The sequence below is a fragment of the Vidua macroura genome, chromosome 1 (assembly GCF_024509145.1).
Source record: "Vidua macroura isolate BioBank_ID:100142 chromosome 1, ASM2450914v1, whole genome shotgun sequence".
NCBI lineage: Eukaryota > Metazoa > Chordata > Aves > Passeriformes > Viduidae > Vidua > Vidua macroura.
The window spans coordinates 35,930,734-35,943,067 of record NC_071571.1 but is presented as its reverse complement, the minus strand read 5'-3'; the positions used below and the strand labels follow the sequence as shown (position 1 = coordinate 35,943,067).

The 12,334-nt window shown below is 34.8% G+C and overlaps 1 protein-coding gene across 6 annotated transcripts in view; it reads left to right on the top strand.

The window, feature by feature from the left end:
• The window catches only part of TBC1D5 (TBC1 domain family member 5), a 317,972-nt gene that overhangs the window by 178,534 nt on the left and 127,104 nt on the right, over positions 1-12,334 (top strand). For all 6 annotated transcript variants that reach the window (XM_053978144.1, XM_053978285.1, XM_053978212.1 and 3 more), the window contains 3 exons: positions 754-821; positions 5,680-5,782; positions 11,444-11,532. In XM_053978144.1, the coding sequence (XP_053834119.1) occupies positions 754-821; positions 5,680-5,782; positions 11,444-11,532 (260 nt within the window). The remainder of the gene's footprint in view (positions 1-753; positions 822-5,679; positions 5,783-11,443; positions 11,533-12,334) is intronic.

The following is a 12,334-nucleotide window of genomic DNA, read 5'->3' as shown; positions in this document are numbered from 1 at the left end:
TATATTTGTAAACAAAGCATGGAAACAGAAGAGAGAGCATGAAAATGGTCATAACCTTAGCTACAGAAGAAACCTACTTCAGATTCTTTTATTTAATATTTTTTATTTTGATAGTGAGCTTTAAATACTCTTGCTTTTCCTATCATAATTTTTTTAGAATGGCCAGTCTTGGTCTTCAGAGTGGATTAGAATGATGTTGTTTTCATAATAGGTATTTGATTATCATACACTCCTTATATGATTTTGCCTCCACTAAAACAAACTAGCTTACTCCCAAACAATTTCTTATGGATATTGCAGCAGCTTCCAATTAAAGTCCCTACATCCATAGAAGAAGTACGGTACAGACCAGTGATACAGACCTTTTTCCTTGCGTGAACAACTGAATATTTTTCAGTCGAGTTGCTGGTTCTGATAAGTTTGACTTTACTGTGCCATACCAAATATTCTTCCTGGAACCCAAACAAGTGACTCACAAACCTGCAGCCATCCAGTGAGCATATGCCATGAGTCTAGGACAAGGATCCAGGAATTTGAATGTTTTTATTTCTGATCCAAACTGACTTTCTCCGATATGTTGTGCTGGTCACCAACATTCTTTATCTCCCATAAAATATTGATATTCCTGTCTACCAGGAATGTTGAGGATTAATTAGTCAATATTTGTACAGTACTTTGCAGTACTTTGTAGTTTATAAGCCTTAAGTATTAGTAGAAGTCTTGGTATCATACAATTATTTTTTCTTATTTCAGAGTCTTTGGAATAAATTTTTCCAGGATAAAGAGCTTCGAGCAATGATTGAACAAGATGTGACAAGAACGTATGTAGATCTTTAAGAGAAATTTTTATATATAAATTTATATTCTGCATTTTTATGTGATATATATTATATTGTGTTTTCTTGACTTTGGTTAGTGTAAATGTCAAGTTTGTTGAACATGAATGTGTGGAAACATACATTAAATGTATAAAAATACAACTTAAATGGAGTAAAAAATGAGACAATTTAGCTGAACGTTAAATCCCAGAGATTTATTGGTATCATTGAAGAAAAGCTCTTCTAAATTAAGATATTAGGAAGTGTACTACTTGTGAAATTTAATGTCATTTTCTGTATGAAGCAAAGAGAACATAAGAGAAATTGAAAGGTCTTTTAAGTAAATTATGATCATAATGAAAGATTGAACAGATTACTTTCCTAATTCTCAACACAATACAATCAATAATAAAAAAGCAGTTTGTAATTAGTAAGAGAAATGTCACTCATGTATAGAATTTGAGAAGTTCTATTTTTCTTTATCACTATTCTAGCTTTATTTGTCATATATGCCTTTTAAAATTTGTCCTGATATTACTATGATTATGTTTTCATCTTCTTGGCCCTTAGGTCATTCCTGTTTAGAAACTTATTTGAGTTAGAACACTCAGTTCCTGAAAATATTTCTTTTCAGAGTGCAAGCATTGAGTAATGTGTAAATATAATTAAATTCAATTACTGGTTTGCTACCATGTGATATTTTACTGTATTGCAAATATTTTTCCTTATAACTTGAAAAAAGTGATGATAGTCATAGATTCTACAAATCCCAAGCTTACACATTTTCATTTACAGGAACCAAGTCATGCAGAAGAAATCATTGCAATCTGGTTTTTGAATATTTTACATGTCCGTCCCTAGACCCATTCTTGAATGTATTTTGCCATGAGATGTATAATTAAAATCTGAGTATACTTTCATGTGCATTCTCACAACAGATGGTATTTTTTGTTTGTTAAAGGAAACAGTTCAGGATGTTCTAAGATTAAAATATATATGTATCTAAACTATAATTGGAGAATGAAAAGTTTTATGGAGGTTATGGTGGATGTAAGATTATTATTTAAATATATATGTATATACACACAAATTCCAGGCTCTCACTGGCAAATGGCAGAGTAGTATTCACTAATATCAGTAATAGTGACTAAAGAAATTTTCATTTATGGATTTATACAAATTATACCTATTTGAAACAATAGTGGTATATATTGTTATTATATCATCAATAGCAAAATAAGCAATGAAAAAGCAAAATTTATCAGTGACATGAATGTATTTTATAAGCTACATGCATTTTATATGTACACTTTTTTGTCTAATCATAAAACATAGTATGCATTTTTACATATACTTATGTATCTATTTGTCAACTATAATTATTTTAAGAAGCAGTAAGTTCTTCATTCTGTGGCTTTAGAATGTAAAAACCCTCTCTTTTTATTTACATTCTTTAAATAAATCCCTGGAGTTAGAATTTTAAAAGTTTAAAATTCATCATTAGTTTACAATGCTTTTTATTAAAGGTTAAAATAATTATTATATTCAATTTCCGTAATCACTACTATCTAGCTGCTGTTTCTTATTTAATGAATGTTTTTATATTCTTTGTCATCTAGATCAGTCCTCCATCATCCCACAGCATCAACTATATAATGCTGTAGAGAGTGATGCTAACTGCACACAAAGTAGCAAACCAGAGTTCCAGCTATCAAAGCAGTAAAAAAATTACTCTATAATGCTTTTGTTAGAATTCCCTAAAGTGTAGTAACAATAAACAGGAAAAGTGGCTAGAATTAGGTTCCTAAAATTGGTATTTGTTTAAATTGGTTTAAACTTCAGGATTTTGCTATCTAAAGGCAACTGGAATAGAGTTTGTTCGTTTGTGTGTTTCTGTGTGTGTGTGTGTTTGTTCCTATGCATTTTGAGAATCCTTATTTCGCCTAATTATTGGGTTTGTGAAGCCTAGATACTCACAGCTGGGTTAATCATGCTTTAGAGTCTGCGTACCTGTAGAACTCTAGGACACAAATCATCTCTTCCTAAAGCATAAATATAGTTTTTGTCTGATGAATCACACTGTGGAGAGGTACAGTTTTCTTCAGTAATTATAAAAGGCTTCTAGCTCACCAGTACCTAACAAAACTTCAGTTTCCTAAGGTCAGGTAATAGAAATCCTGTCCGTAATGTCTACATAAAAATAACAGCTTCCAATACTTGCAAGTAGGAAAGGATATTGTTAAGTTAGTCCCAACTCATTAGTGATCAATGTTTTTAAAAAATTTTTTTAATACTCTGCAGGAATAGAAATCAACAGATTGGCCAGTGCAAAAGCATTTAATGCAAATTAAACTTGTTGGCATCACAGTGTACATCTAGTGTTATAAATGGCTAGATTTCATTACCCTCTTTCTCTCCAGTATTTCAAGAAGCTAAAAGGCCTAGGGGGCATTCTCCATAGACAGATCAAGTCAATATCTTCTCTTTTGTAGTTGTATTTTTATATATCGGTCTACTTAGTTTCTGCTTCAGGAGTAACAGTCACAGCTTAGGATGACAGAAGGTATGTGAAGATGAGTAGTGGTGGGTGCTGGGGTTCCAAATTCTCCATCCCCAAATAAGAAAAAAAAAAAATTAAAAATTGTCAACTAAAAACAGCAGTGGAAAAGCCACTGAAGAGCTACATCTTTCCTAAGTATGTGGAAGAGATGGTAAGAAACAGCAATCCATTGATTATGATCCCCATTTCTGTCTGCCACCTAATTTGTTTTGTGCGTCCATTTAGTTGTTTGCCAGCCTGGTTCTTCAAATTTCTGTGTCAAATCCTGGCTGCCTGTGGTGCAGGCATCCCTAAATCAGCTAAAGGAGTATTTTAAAAAGCTGTATCTGAGTCAGGCTGGTCTTCACTTTTAGAAAGCAGGGACCTGAATGCACCATTGTTTAATTGTAAAGTTGTGGTAAAACAGTCTAGGAAAATTCCCATGTCCTGATACAGGCTTTCTCAGAGATTTAATTAAATATAATAGTCTCATGTTCATGAAAAGTATTCTTACCTTGCTAATTTGAGGATACTGTATTTCTTAAAACAGAGCTTTAAAATGACATTTTCCATAAAAATCTACCCTGAACTGATAGTTCCCTCATGATCTCTTCTATTTACATTTACTATAATTAATACTTCAGCCAGCTTATTCCTGAGTTTGTTATTATCCTTTCTGTCACAATCTCTGGTATTACTAGATCCTCACAGATATCTCTGTGTATTTTTGAGTTTTCTTTGTTAGTCTTCTCTTCCTAAACTTCATAGGGCAGGCCTGAATAACAGTCCTTCAGAAATAATCTCTTCAAACCCCTAAATTATGTTGATTGCCATCTGCTGTAATGCACTTTTGGTCTCAGCTGTGTCCTTCCTTTACAGTAATGTGATTAGTACAAGTGCATACAAGTTTCCAAATGTTGGTCTACCATTACCTCCACCAGGTGCCAGGAAAACGTTACACCTCTCATCCCAGTGCCTCTCTCAGGACTTCAGTATCACTGAGTTTAAGCCACGGTGTCTTCTCTGCCTTGGCTCTTGATTCAGCTCCTTCATCCAAGGATTTCAAAGCACTTTCCTAGCCTTAATTAGTTCTGTTTCTGTGCTTGCCTGTCATCGCCTCTGTGAGATGACCACAGTGATTAGCAATGTTAATAGTCTTATCTGAAGTAATTTGTTCTAATTTCCTATATTGTTTCTCTGTGACAGGCTTTACAATAGCCTTAAATACATCTGGTCTAAAGTGTAACATTGTAGCTCAGACCTGCGAAGCTTGTTTGAAGAAATCTTATTTCAAACCATGTGATTTAATTCTAATATTCTATATTTCAAACCTTTATTTCAGCACTCTAGCCTGAGGCCTACCATTTTTGTCTTTTTTTAAGTATTCTTCTGTTTTTCTTTGTCCAACTCTACCATTTCCTTTCTTTTTAGTATTCTACCTTTTCAGATTTTATTTTTTATTACTCTGTATATCTGTGGAGCAATGTGGTTTGGGGCATTTGCTTTATGAAACATATTTTGCCATCTAGTTACTTCTTCAGTAGCAATGAAAACACCTTTGCTTGTGCACTTATTCTAATATTAAGTAGGTCCTGCACAACTACTCTATTTCCGACCTCCAACAGTCAAGGAGCAGGATGCACAGGTGAGAGTTGCTTCAGAGTAGTTACAGACTGGAAATATATACATTTTCCAGTATGCATGTAACAGGATTTTCCCAGAAGCCTTTTCTCCTTATTCTCACACACGTTCCACTTCATTCTGGTTCACTTAGGATATTTGCCCAGACAGATTATTTTATAACTATAAAGTTTATTTGTAATAGCTGTTAAGGACAGTGAGATGTCTAATTGTGTTGTATTGCAACAGCTACCAGTAAGAGATACGTGATTTTAGGATACTGGTTCCATGTCAATTATGAGATATTTAAATAATCTTGTCATTAAATGATAACATTTTTTCAAATATTAAAGAAATACTGAACCCTTTTGTATGTGTTCCATTCTAATCCATTCTTCCACTTCTTCCATTGTATTTCATTCTTGCAGATGTCTAGCTTTAATGAGATTAAAAGGGATTAGTTATTTAAACATAACTGTGATATCATCATACCTGTGTAGCAGACTGGTGTATATGAAAGAACACGGTTCATCATTTCGGCTGCAAAACAAATGTAACAAGTCGTTAGAAGTGTTTAACTCCAGCAGCGCAGAGCAGTGGGAACGCAGACAAGGGAGATGCTCTTACCTAAAACCTCTTTCAGAAGACCAGCAACTTCTGTGCACTCTATTGTTTACTTTTGCTGTATTGCTTCATTTTCAGCTTTCCTGAAATGCAGTATTTCCAGCAAGAGAATGTAAGGAAAATTCTTACAGATGTTCTGTTCTGCTATGCCAGAGAAAATGAGCAGTTGCTTTATAAACAGGTAATGAAAATACTGTACAGGTGGCATTCATTGACTCAACATTTTCTATATGGTTTGACAATAATGCAGCTCTGTTGTAGCTGAAGTTGTATCATGATGCTGAAGTAATCAAAGAGCTGCTTGTCAGCTGGTTGGTAAGTAAGCTCATTGAATAACATATGCTTTCTCCTCATAACACAGTACCTTAAGTTGTTTTCTTTAAGGTTGCTAAGTTTTCTAACTTTAAATTTCTTTATAAACATCTTTTTTTTTGTCATTGGTTAAGAAAGGAAAAAAAAACCAAAGAAAGGCTTTCTACTTAAGTAAAGAAAGTACACAGCAGGATTTAAAATGGTACTGAATAAACAAAAAGTATAGTGACTTCTGAAATTTAGACAAAGTTTACTATTTCAAGTTTTATGTAATATTTAAGTTCTTCCCCAAAGTGCTAAAGCCATGCAGTATGTTAGCAAAAAGATCTTCATCTAACCTTGTAGCATCCAAGTACAATGCAGCTGACAAAATCCTCTTGAGTGAAGGATAAGTAACTTTTACAGAGTTACTTGAAGAAGAGTCTGCTCAAATCATTTCTGATAAAATGGTAAAGAAAGCCTAAGTTGCACTAAGTCTGCATCCACAGAGTTAGTAAGTTAATTAATTCAGCGTTTGTTCTGAAGGTTTTGAAGTAACTATAAACACGTTATTGTGTTCATTTAGCAAGACCAATGCAGAGTATCAACCGAAGCATATTTGTCTTTGTTTCTTCACACAATTATCTGCGGGCTGAATAGAGACTGACAAACCGAGGGATACTCTGTGTGCATGGACAAAGAATAAACTGTAGAGGAGCCAACTTTAGGTAGATAGAAAATTTGTCATGGCAAAAATACAGAGATTCAGTAAATGTGAAGATTTTTATGAAACAATCTATGCTTTCAGGCATGGTCAGTGACCACCTTGTCCTCAAGCCAGGGAATAGGGTTGTTTTGTGGAAACAAAGGGCATGTGAGTTGAAGAAACACTTACTTCTGCAGAATTTCTTAGAGATTATATAAAAAATGGCCTATATAGTTATCAAACATATGAAACATCTATCAACTGGTTATTTTTCATGTTTGACAGACAGTGAGCAAGGAATAGTCTTGCATAAGAACAATAAAAATGAGATCTAGGAGTTGTGTTTTGAAGGGTGCTGCTAAAAAAAAACTTGGCAGTATTCAGCCTCCTCTTTCTAGTGAATATAGGCCAGAGTACTGATGATGGGGAAATGGAAGAACACATTCCAGCTAATTTAGTCTATCATTTATTAAACAAGAAGTATTATTTTACTCTTTGATATGACTTAAAAGGACTTAATTACCCTCTGCTCATATTTAAAATCCTCTTGATTTCTTAGCAAGAAATAATACCTTTCTATATAGGGATGGAATATTTAGCCAGATCAAATTAAAAAAAAAAAAAAAAAAATCACTGCGTTTCATCACAAGCTGTTAAAGCTATTATTTTCTACTAGGTGACACCCCGTTTAACATAGACCATATTGTTAATAGTTATGGGATTTTATTGAATTAATGAGACTGTTATCATGTAGTAGAATGTCTTGCTGAGTTAATTGAAACTGCAGAGATTATATAAATGGTATTAATGAACTTTGACTGCCTGATGCCTCAGCTTTAATAAAGACTGCTTGGTGGGCTAAATGAACATAGGCAGATAAAAGAACAGGTTCAATTTTGTGAGCCTACAGGCTGTTGACAAAGAAAACTTCTTTACCTCTGTTATCAACTAGTGTGCATCAGTAGTGGTAGTTCCAGGAAGGGATTGCTACAGGATGAAGAGGAGAGGAAGTGCAGAAAATTAAATTAATTTGGATAATGAAAAACTGTTGTTTTAACCTCTCAAAGCATGTTCAGTATATCACCCAAGTCTTGCAGTGCTGTGCCATGTCCACAAAATAGTAAATGATTGTGGTTTTCCTCTCTTGTTGTGGACACGTGTTACTTTTATTAGGAGCTATGCTTTTTTCTTACCTCATTTTAAAAGGGTGGGTTTGTTTGGTTGGATTTCTTAAAAAATAATACTCCTTTTAGCTTGTTAATCAGATCCTCCTTTTTTGTCCCCGTGCTCCTCTCTTCCTAGATAACATTTTTTTCATGACCATCATTGCCCTTCTTTGAATTAGCTGAAAAGAAATGGTTTATGGTCAGCAGGATATGTTTTTCCTTCTTTCATCAAATACCTAGCTAGCAGTCAGTCTCCCTGATGTAGCGTTTTTACCAGACTCATGCCCCACTTCCCATAATAATAATAATAATTTCCACTACAGCAAAGCCTAGCATATTTTTGAGAAAATAATGAAGGTTACAATTAATTCATCAGTAGCAGATCATCTCCAAGTTGTTGTCTCCACAGTGACCTGAATACAATAGATTTAGGAGCTTGTCTTCATAGGCAGTTTCTATCACGGGGACTGGTCCTGTTGTCATCCATGAGAATTCCTCTGTCTTATTTGTATGACCACATACAAAAGATACAATTGCCATTAGAATGGTAAAACTTGGCCAATGAATGAAGACTGATATTTTTGTCTGTCAGAATCTGTCCCTATCCAATGTTATCTTCCAAAATATTTGGAAAAAGTTGTAGTTCCTTGACAATTTGCATGCTTACAACATTGTATTGAAACTATTACATAGCATCTGCATTACAAGAAGCTATCAATAATGTTTGTTTAATATGCATATATGCATACAAGTTTTCTTTGTGGTAGGGTTTCCGTGTTTTTCGACAATGTGAAGGAACATTTTATTTGATGAGGAAAAATATATTTGTATCCCTAGTCAAATGGAGTAGAATGTTGTATTCCTGTTTTTAAAGGCAGAATCTTCCCTGGGATCACTGAATTTTAAAATAGAAGCTGTAAATGTAAAATCTAAAGAGAATAGTGCATTGTACTTAAGAAAATGTGAAAGCTACCCTTAGAGCTCTTCTGTAAGACTGGTGACAAAATTTTGGTGCTAGTTACACTCAAAGGAAATAGTGAAAATCACTAGGCTAACTATTGTTTGTTCATTATTTGATTGCCCATAGAGAAGTCAATATAATTTTGAAATGCTTTGATTCACTTGTCATTGTAAGAATGCTATAATTCTGGTTTTCTTTCTAAACCATAGACTGTATTGTGAAATCAATATTTTGTTGTAGCTGGGAAGTGTCATAAAATTATCTGAGCTCTGTCAACTTATTTATTAACACTAAAGAGTTTTAGTAAACTGTAGCATTGAAAAAATATGTGTATGCATATTACACTGGTAGCTTTTCTTGCCAAGCTAAAAATCCCTAAACATTTGAAGTACTCTTGTAACTGAAAGATCAGAGGTATCTTTTTGAAATCCTGATATTTCATCATCTGTTTGTTTTGGTTTTGTTATATGTGGGCAGCCACATTATGATTCTATTTTATTATGGAGTTGATATATTATTATGTTGGAAGAATGTGTGATGTGCTTTTATCTTTTATAACTAATTCTTATTTTATGTCCTCTTTCTTTTTCTTCTGCTTATATGTTTACAGCTTAGGTGGTAGGTTTTTTTTTGATAGTCAAGTTTTTTGGCATTTCCATTTTTCCTATTTCATGTTTAGAATATCAGGGCGAATAAAAGATTAGATGCAGAACTGTTAATTAAGCAAGGGCTGTATGTGTGAAAGTACAACCCTGGTTATTTCAATCTTTTTTGACACTTATATATTGTCTATCCTGGACCTTTCTCCTTTGATATGACCATAATATTTTAAGAAATCTAAACTTGGCAATTTGTAATGTAACCCATTTGTGGTGTTTTGCATCAGCTTTTGAAATCAAATGGCTATATTTGGTTTATTTTGTTCTTCCTAACTGAATTTCTCTTTAGGCTTTATCTTTTAAAGTAGTCCAAAAATAGGAAGGGAAAAAAAATATCCAAACTTCAGCCCTGCCATTGAGGCTCTAACAGTCATCTCAGTCCTGAAAAATTTAAAATTAAATTTCCTAGGATTTCTGTTGATGGCATGCAGAGAGATCATCAAAGCTATTGTCAAAATTGTCAAAAACTATGCATCCAAGCATATTCAAAATAGATAATGACGTAGAGAGGGTTTCCACAACTACACCTCAGGTCAATTGGGACCACTTAAGGAAAATCCCCATTACTTCCAAGGAAGTACAAGTTCAAGGGATTTGGTAGTTAATGGATCTGTTCAAGTACACATGAAGCTGATAAGCTAACATACTAGTGTTGAGCACTTCTCAGGTGCTGTATGGAATATCAGCTGATATACCAGCAAAGCAGCAGGTAGCTCGCAAGCATGTAACACTTCCAGCGTTCATGTCTGTCCATCACTGAGGGGGCTGGAAAAGCAAGTGCAGAGGCTTCCTGGTTTTGAGCTGCGCCCTTTAAAAGTAGAACAGCTCAGGAGACCCATCAGCTGTCATCTGACTCCTGACAGCAACCTGAAATGTTGATGTGCTTGATGGACCAGCACCACTGCTCCTTCTGCAGCAGGATGAGATACTCTTCCTGGAACCCCTGTCTGCCCAGAGCACTCCCCTGAGTAAGGACTGAGGCTCCATTTGATGAAATAGTTGCACCCTTGAACTGGAGCACTGCTGGCAGCTTCTTCCTACAGCTGGGCAAGGACTCCATCCAGAGCCAGGCCCAGCAGGGGTAGCCTGGGCACTTGGCATCAAGCCCCTGCTGTAACTGGTGGTTTTGGACAGAGGTCAGGAATTCCCTCCCCTTAGAGTGATCCTTGTGTCCAGAGGCAGACAGACAGATCTCAGTCCTTCATCCCACATCCCTTTCATCGTCAAAGGGCTCCCCTCCCTTCTTTTGTACAGCTGACACCCGCTAGGCTTTCGTAGCTCCTACCTGCTCTCCTAGTCCCAACACCAGAATCCCAACCCATGCTTCTAATGCCAGCCCAAGTCCTCAACTGCCCACCCATGTTTTTTATTCTGATTCCTGTCTTTCTATGGTTTTTTTTCTGTATCTTAATATAGATTGCATATATAAGTAGTACTCTGCAGTGGAACAGTACCAGGTCTTCTATGCATTGTGTTTAATGAGTTTATTTTGAATATTGACTTAAGAGAAACCGAAAGAGAACTGAAAAAACCCAAAACCTCATTTTAATTCTCATGTCTTTAGAAATTAAAGTTTCATTTTCTTTCCCAAATAGTTACCCTTCTCTCCCTTGGAGCCTACTGTTACACTTTTGTCTGTGGTTTTGGAACATTATAAAATACAAAATAATTTTACATTTTGTAATTTTTCCCTATTGCAGATCTCTGTACTGTAGATCATTATTATAATTATCATAAATAAAATTCATATTTATGAACACAGATCTTGAAGTAAGCTGCCAGGTGCAGGGTTGCCTACCATTGCCAATTTGTTATGTGTTGTGTTAGAAGAAGGGAGACTAACTTGTTTCTGTATATTATATAAGAATAAACACTTGGATTTAATCAGAATTTAAAATAAAAGCCATTGATTATGAAACTGTTCTGTTAACAGTGTGAATGAATGCTCATGTTTTTAGTTAGTCTGCACCTAATATTGCTGTCTGCCTTATGCTGTGTATTAGGACCTGTTATATGACTGGAAATCTAAATAAACTTTTGCTTTTCCTTTTATGTTTAGGGTATGCATGAACTTCTAGCTCCCATTGTCTTTATTCTACATTGTGACCACCAGGCTTTTTCACATGCCAGTGAAGCTGCACAACCAAGGTAAGCATTGTGTTCTATTTATATAAAAATCATCTTTCTTTAAAAAATAAGTTGGCTAAACTATAGCTTATAAATATGTGCTCCATAATTCTTTGTTTATAATTCATAAGTTAATATCAGAAATCATTGCATCCTTGTGCTTTGATGGGAATGTCCTTATTTCATCTTTCCTACTACAGCTTCTGAGATTTAGGCATTGGCCCCTTCACAGACATTGGCTGGTGAAAAAATGGGGAGACAAGAACTCTAAGGAAAACCTTAATCTCAAAGCTTACATACTTGCCTGTGGTTCTACCTCATCCTTATTGCCAGAAGTGGTTTTGTTTTTGTCACTGCAGAGAGTAGACAGATTAGTGAGCTCCACTCATAGAGTAGACATCATACCACCAACTCTCTTTCCTCAAATCTTAAAAGGGGAAGTAATCATTGAAGACAAATTGCTGGGATTGATATTTCTTTCATCACCTGCAGTGTTGTAGTTGTGATATCCCAACTATTCTTTGACTTGGTAGTGACATTATGTTTACCCATCCATCCATCCTCCATTTCATTCAAAAGTGTGTATATGTGTGTGCATGCAGTCATACGTATAAAACATTGCATCACATGGTTGTCTGCTTTTATTCTTGCCCCATATGTAAGGCTTTTGTTTTTATTAAAAAAGAAAAAAGAAAAAGGAAACTGGTTTCATTCTTGTGATATTTAGGACATTTCATTTGGTTTTTTGCACACTGGAGTCCAGCAGTGAAAAAAAAACCTAATTTAATTATGTGTGCAATATAATATAACCTCTGTAGGTACT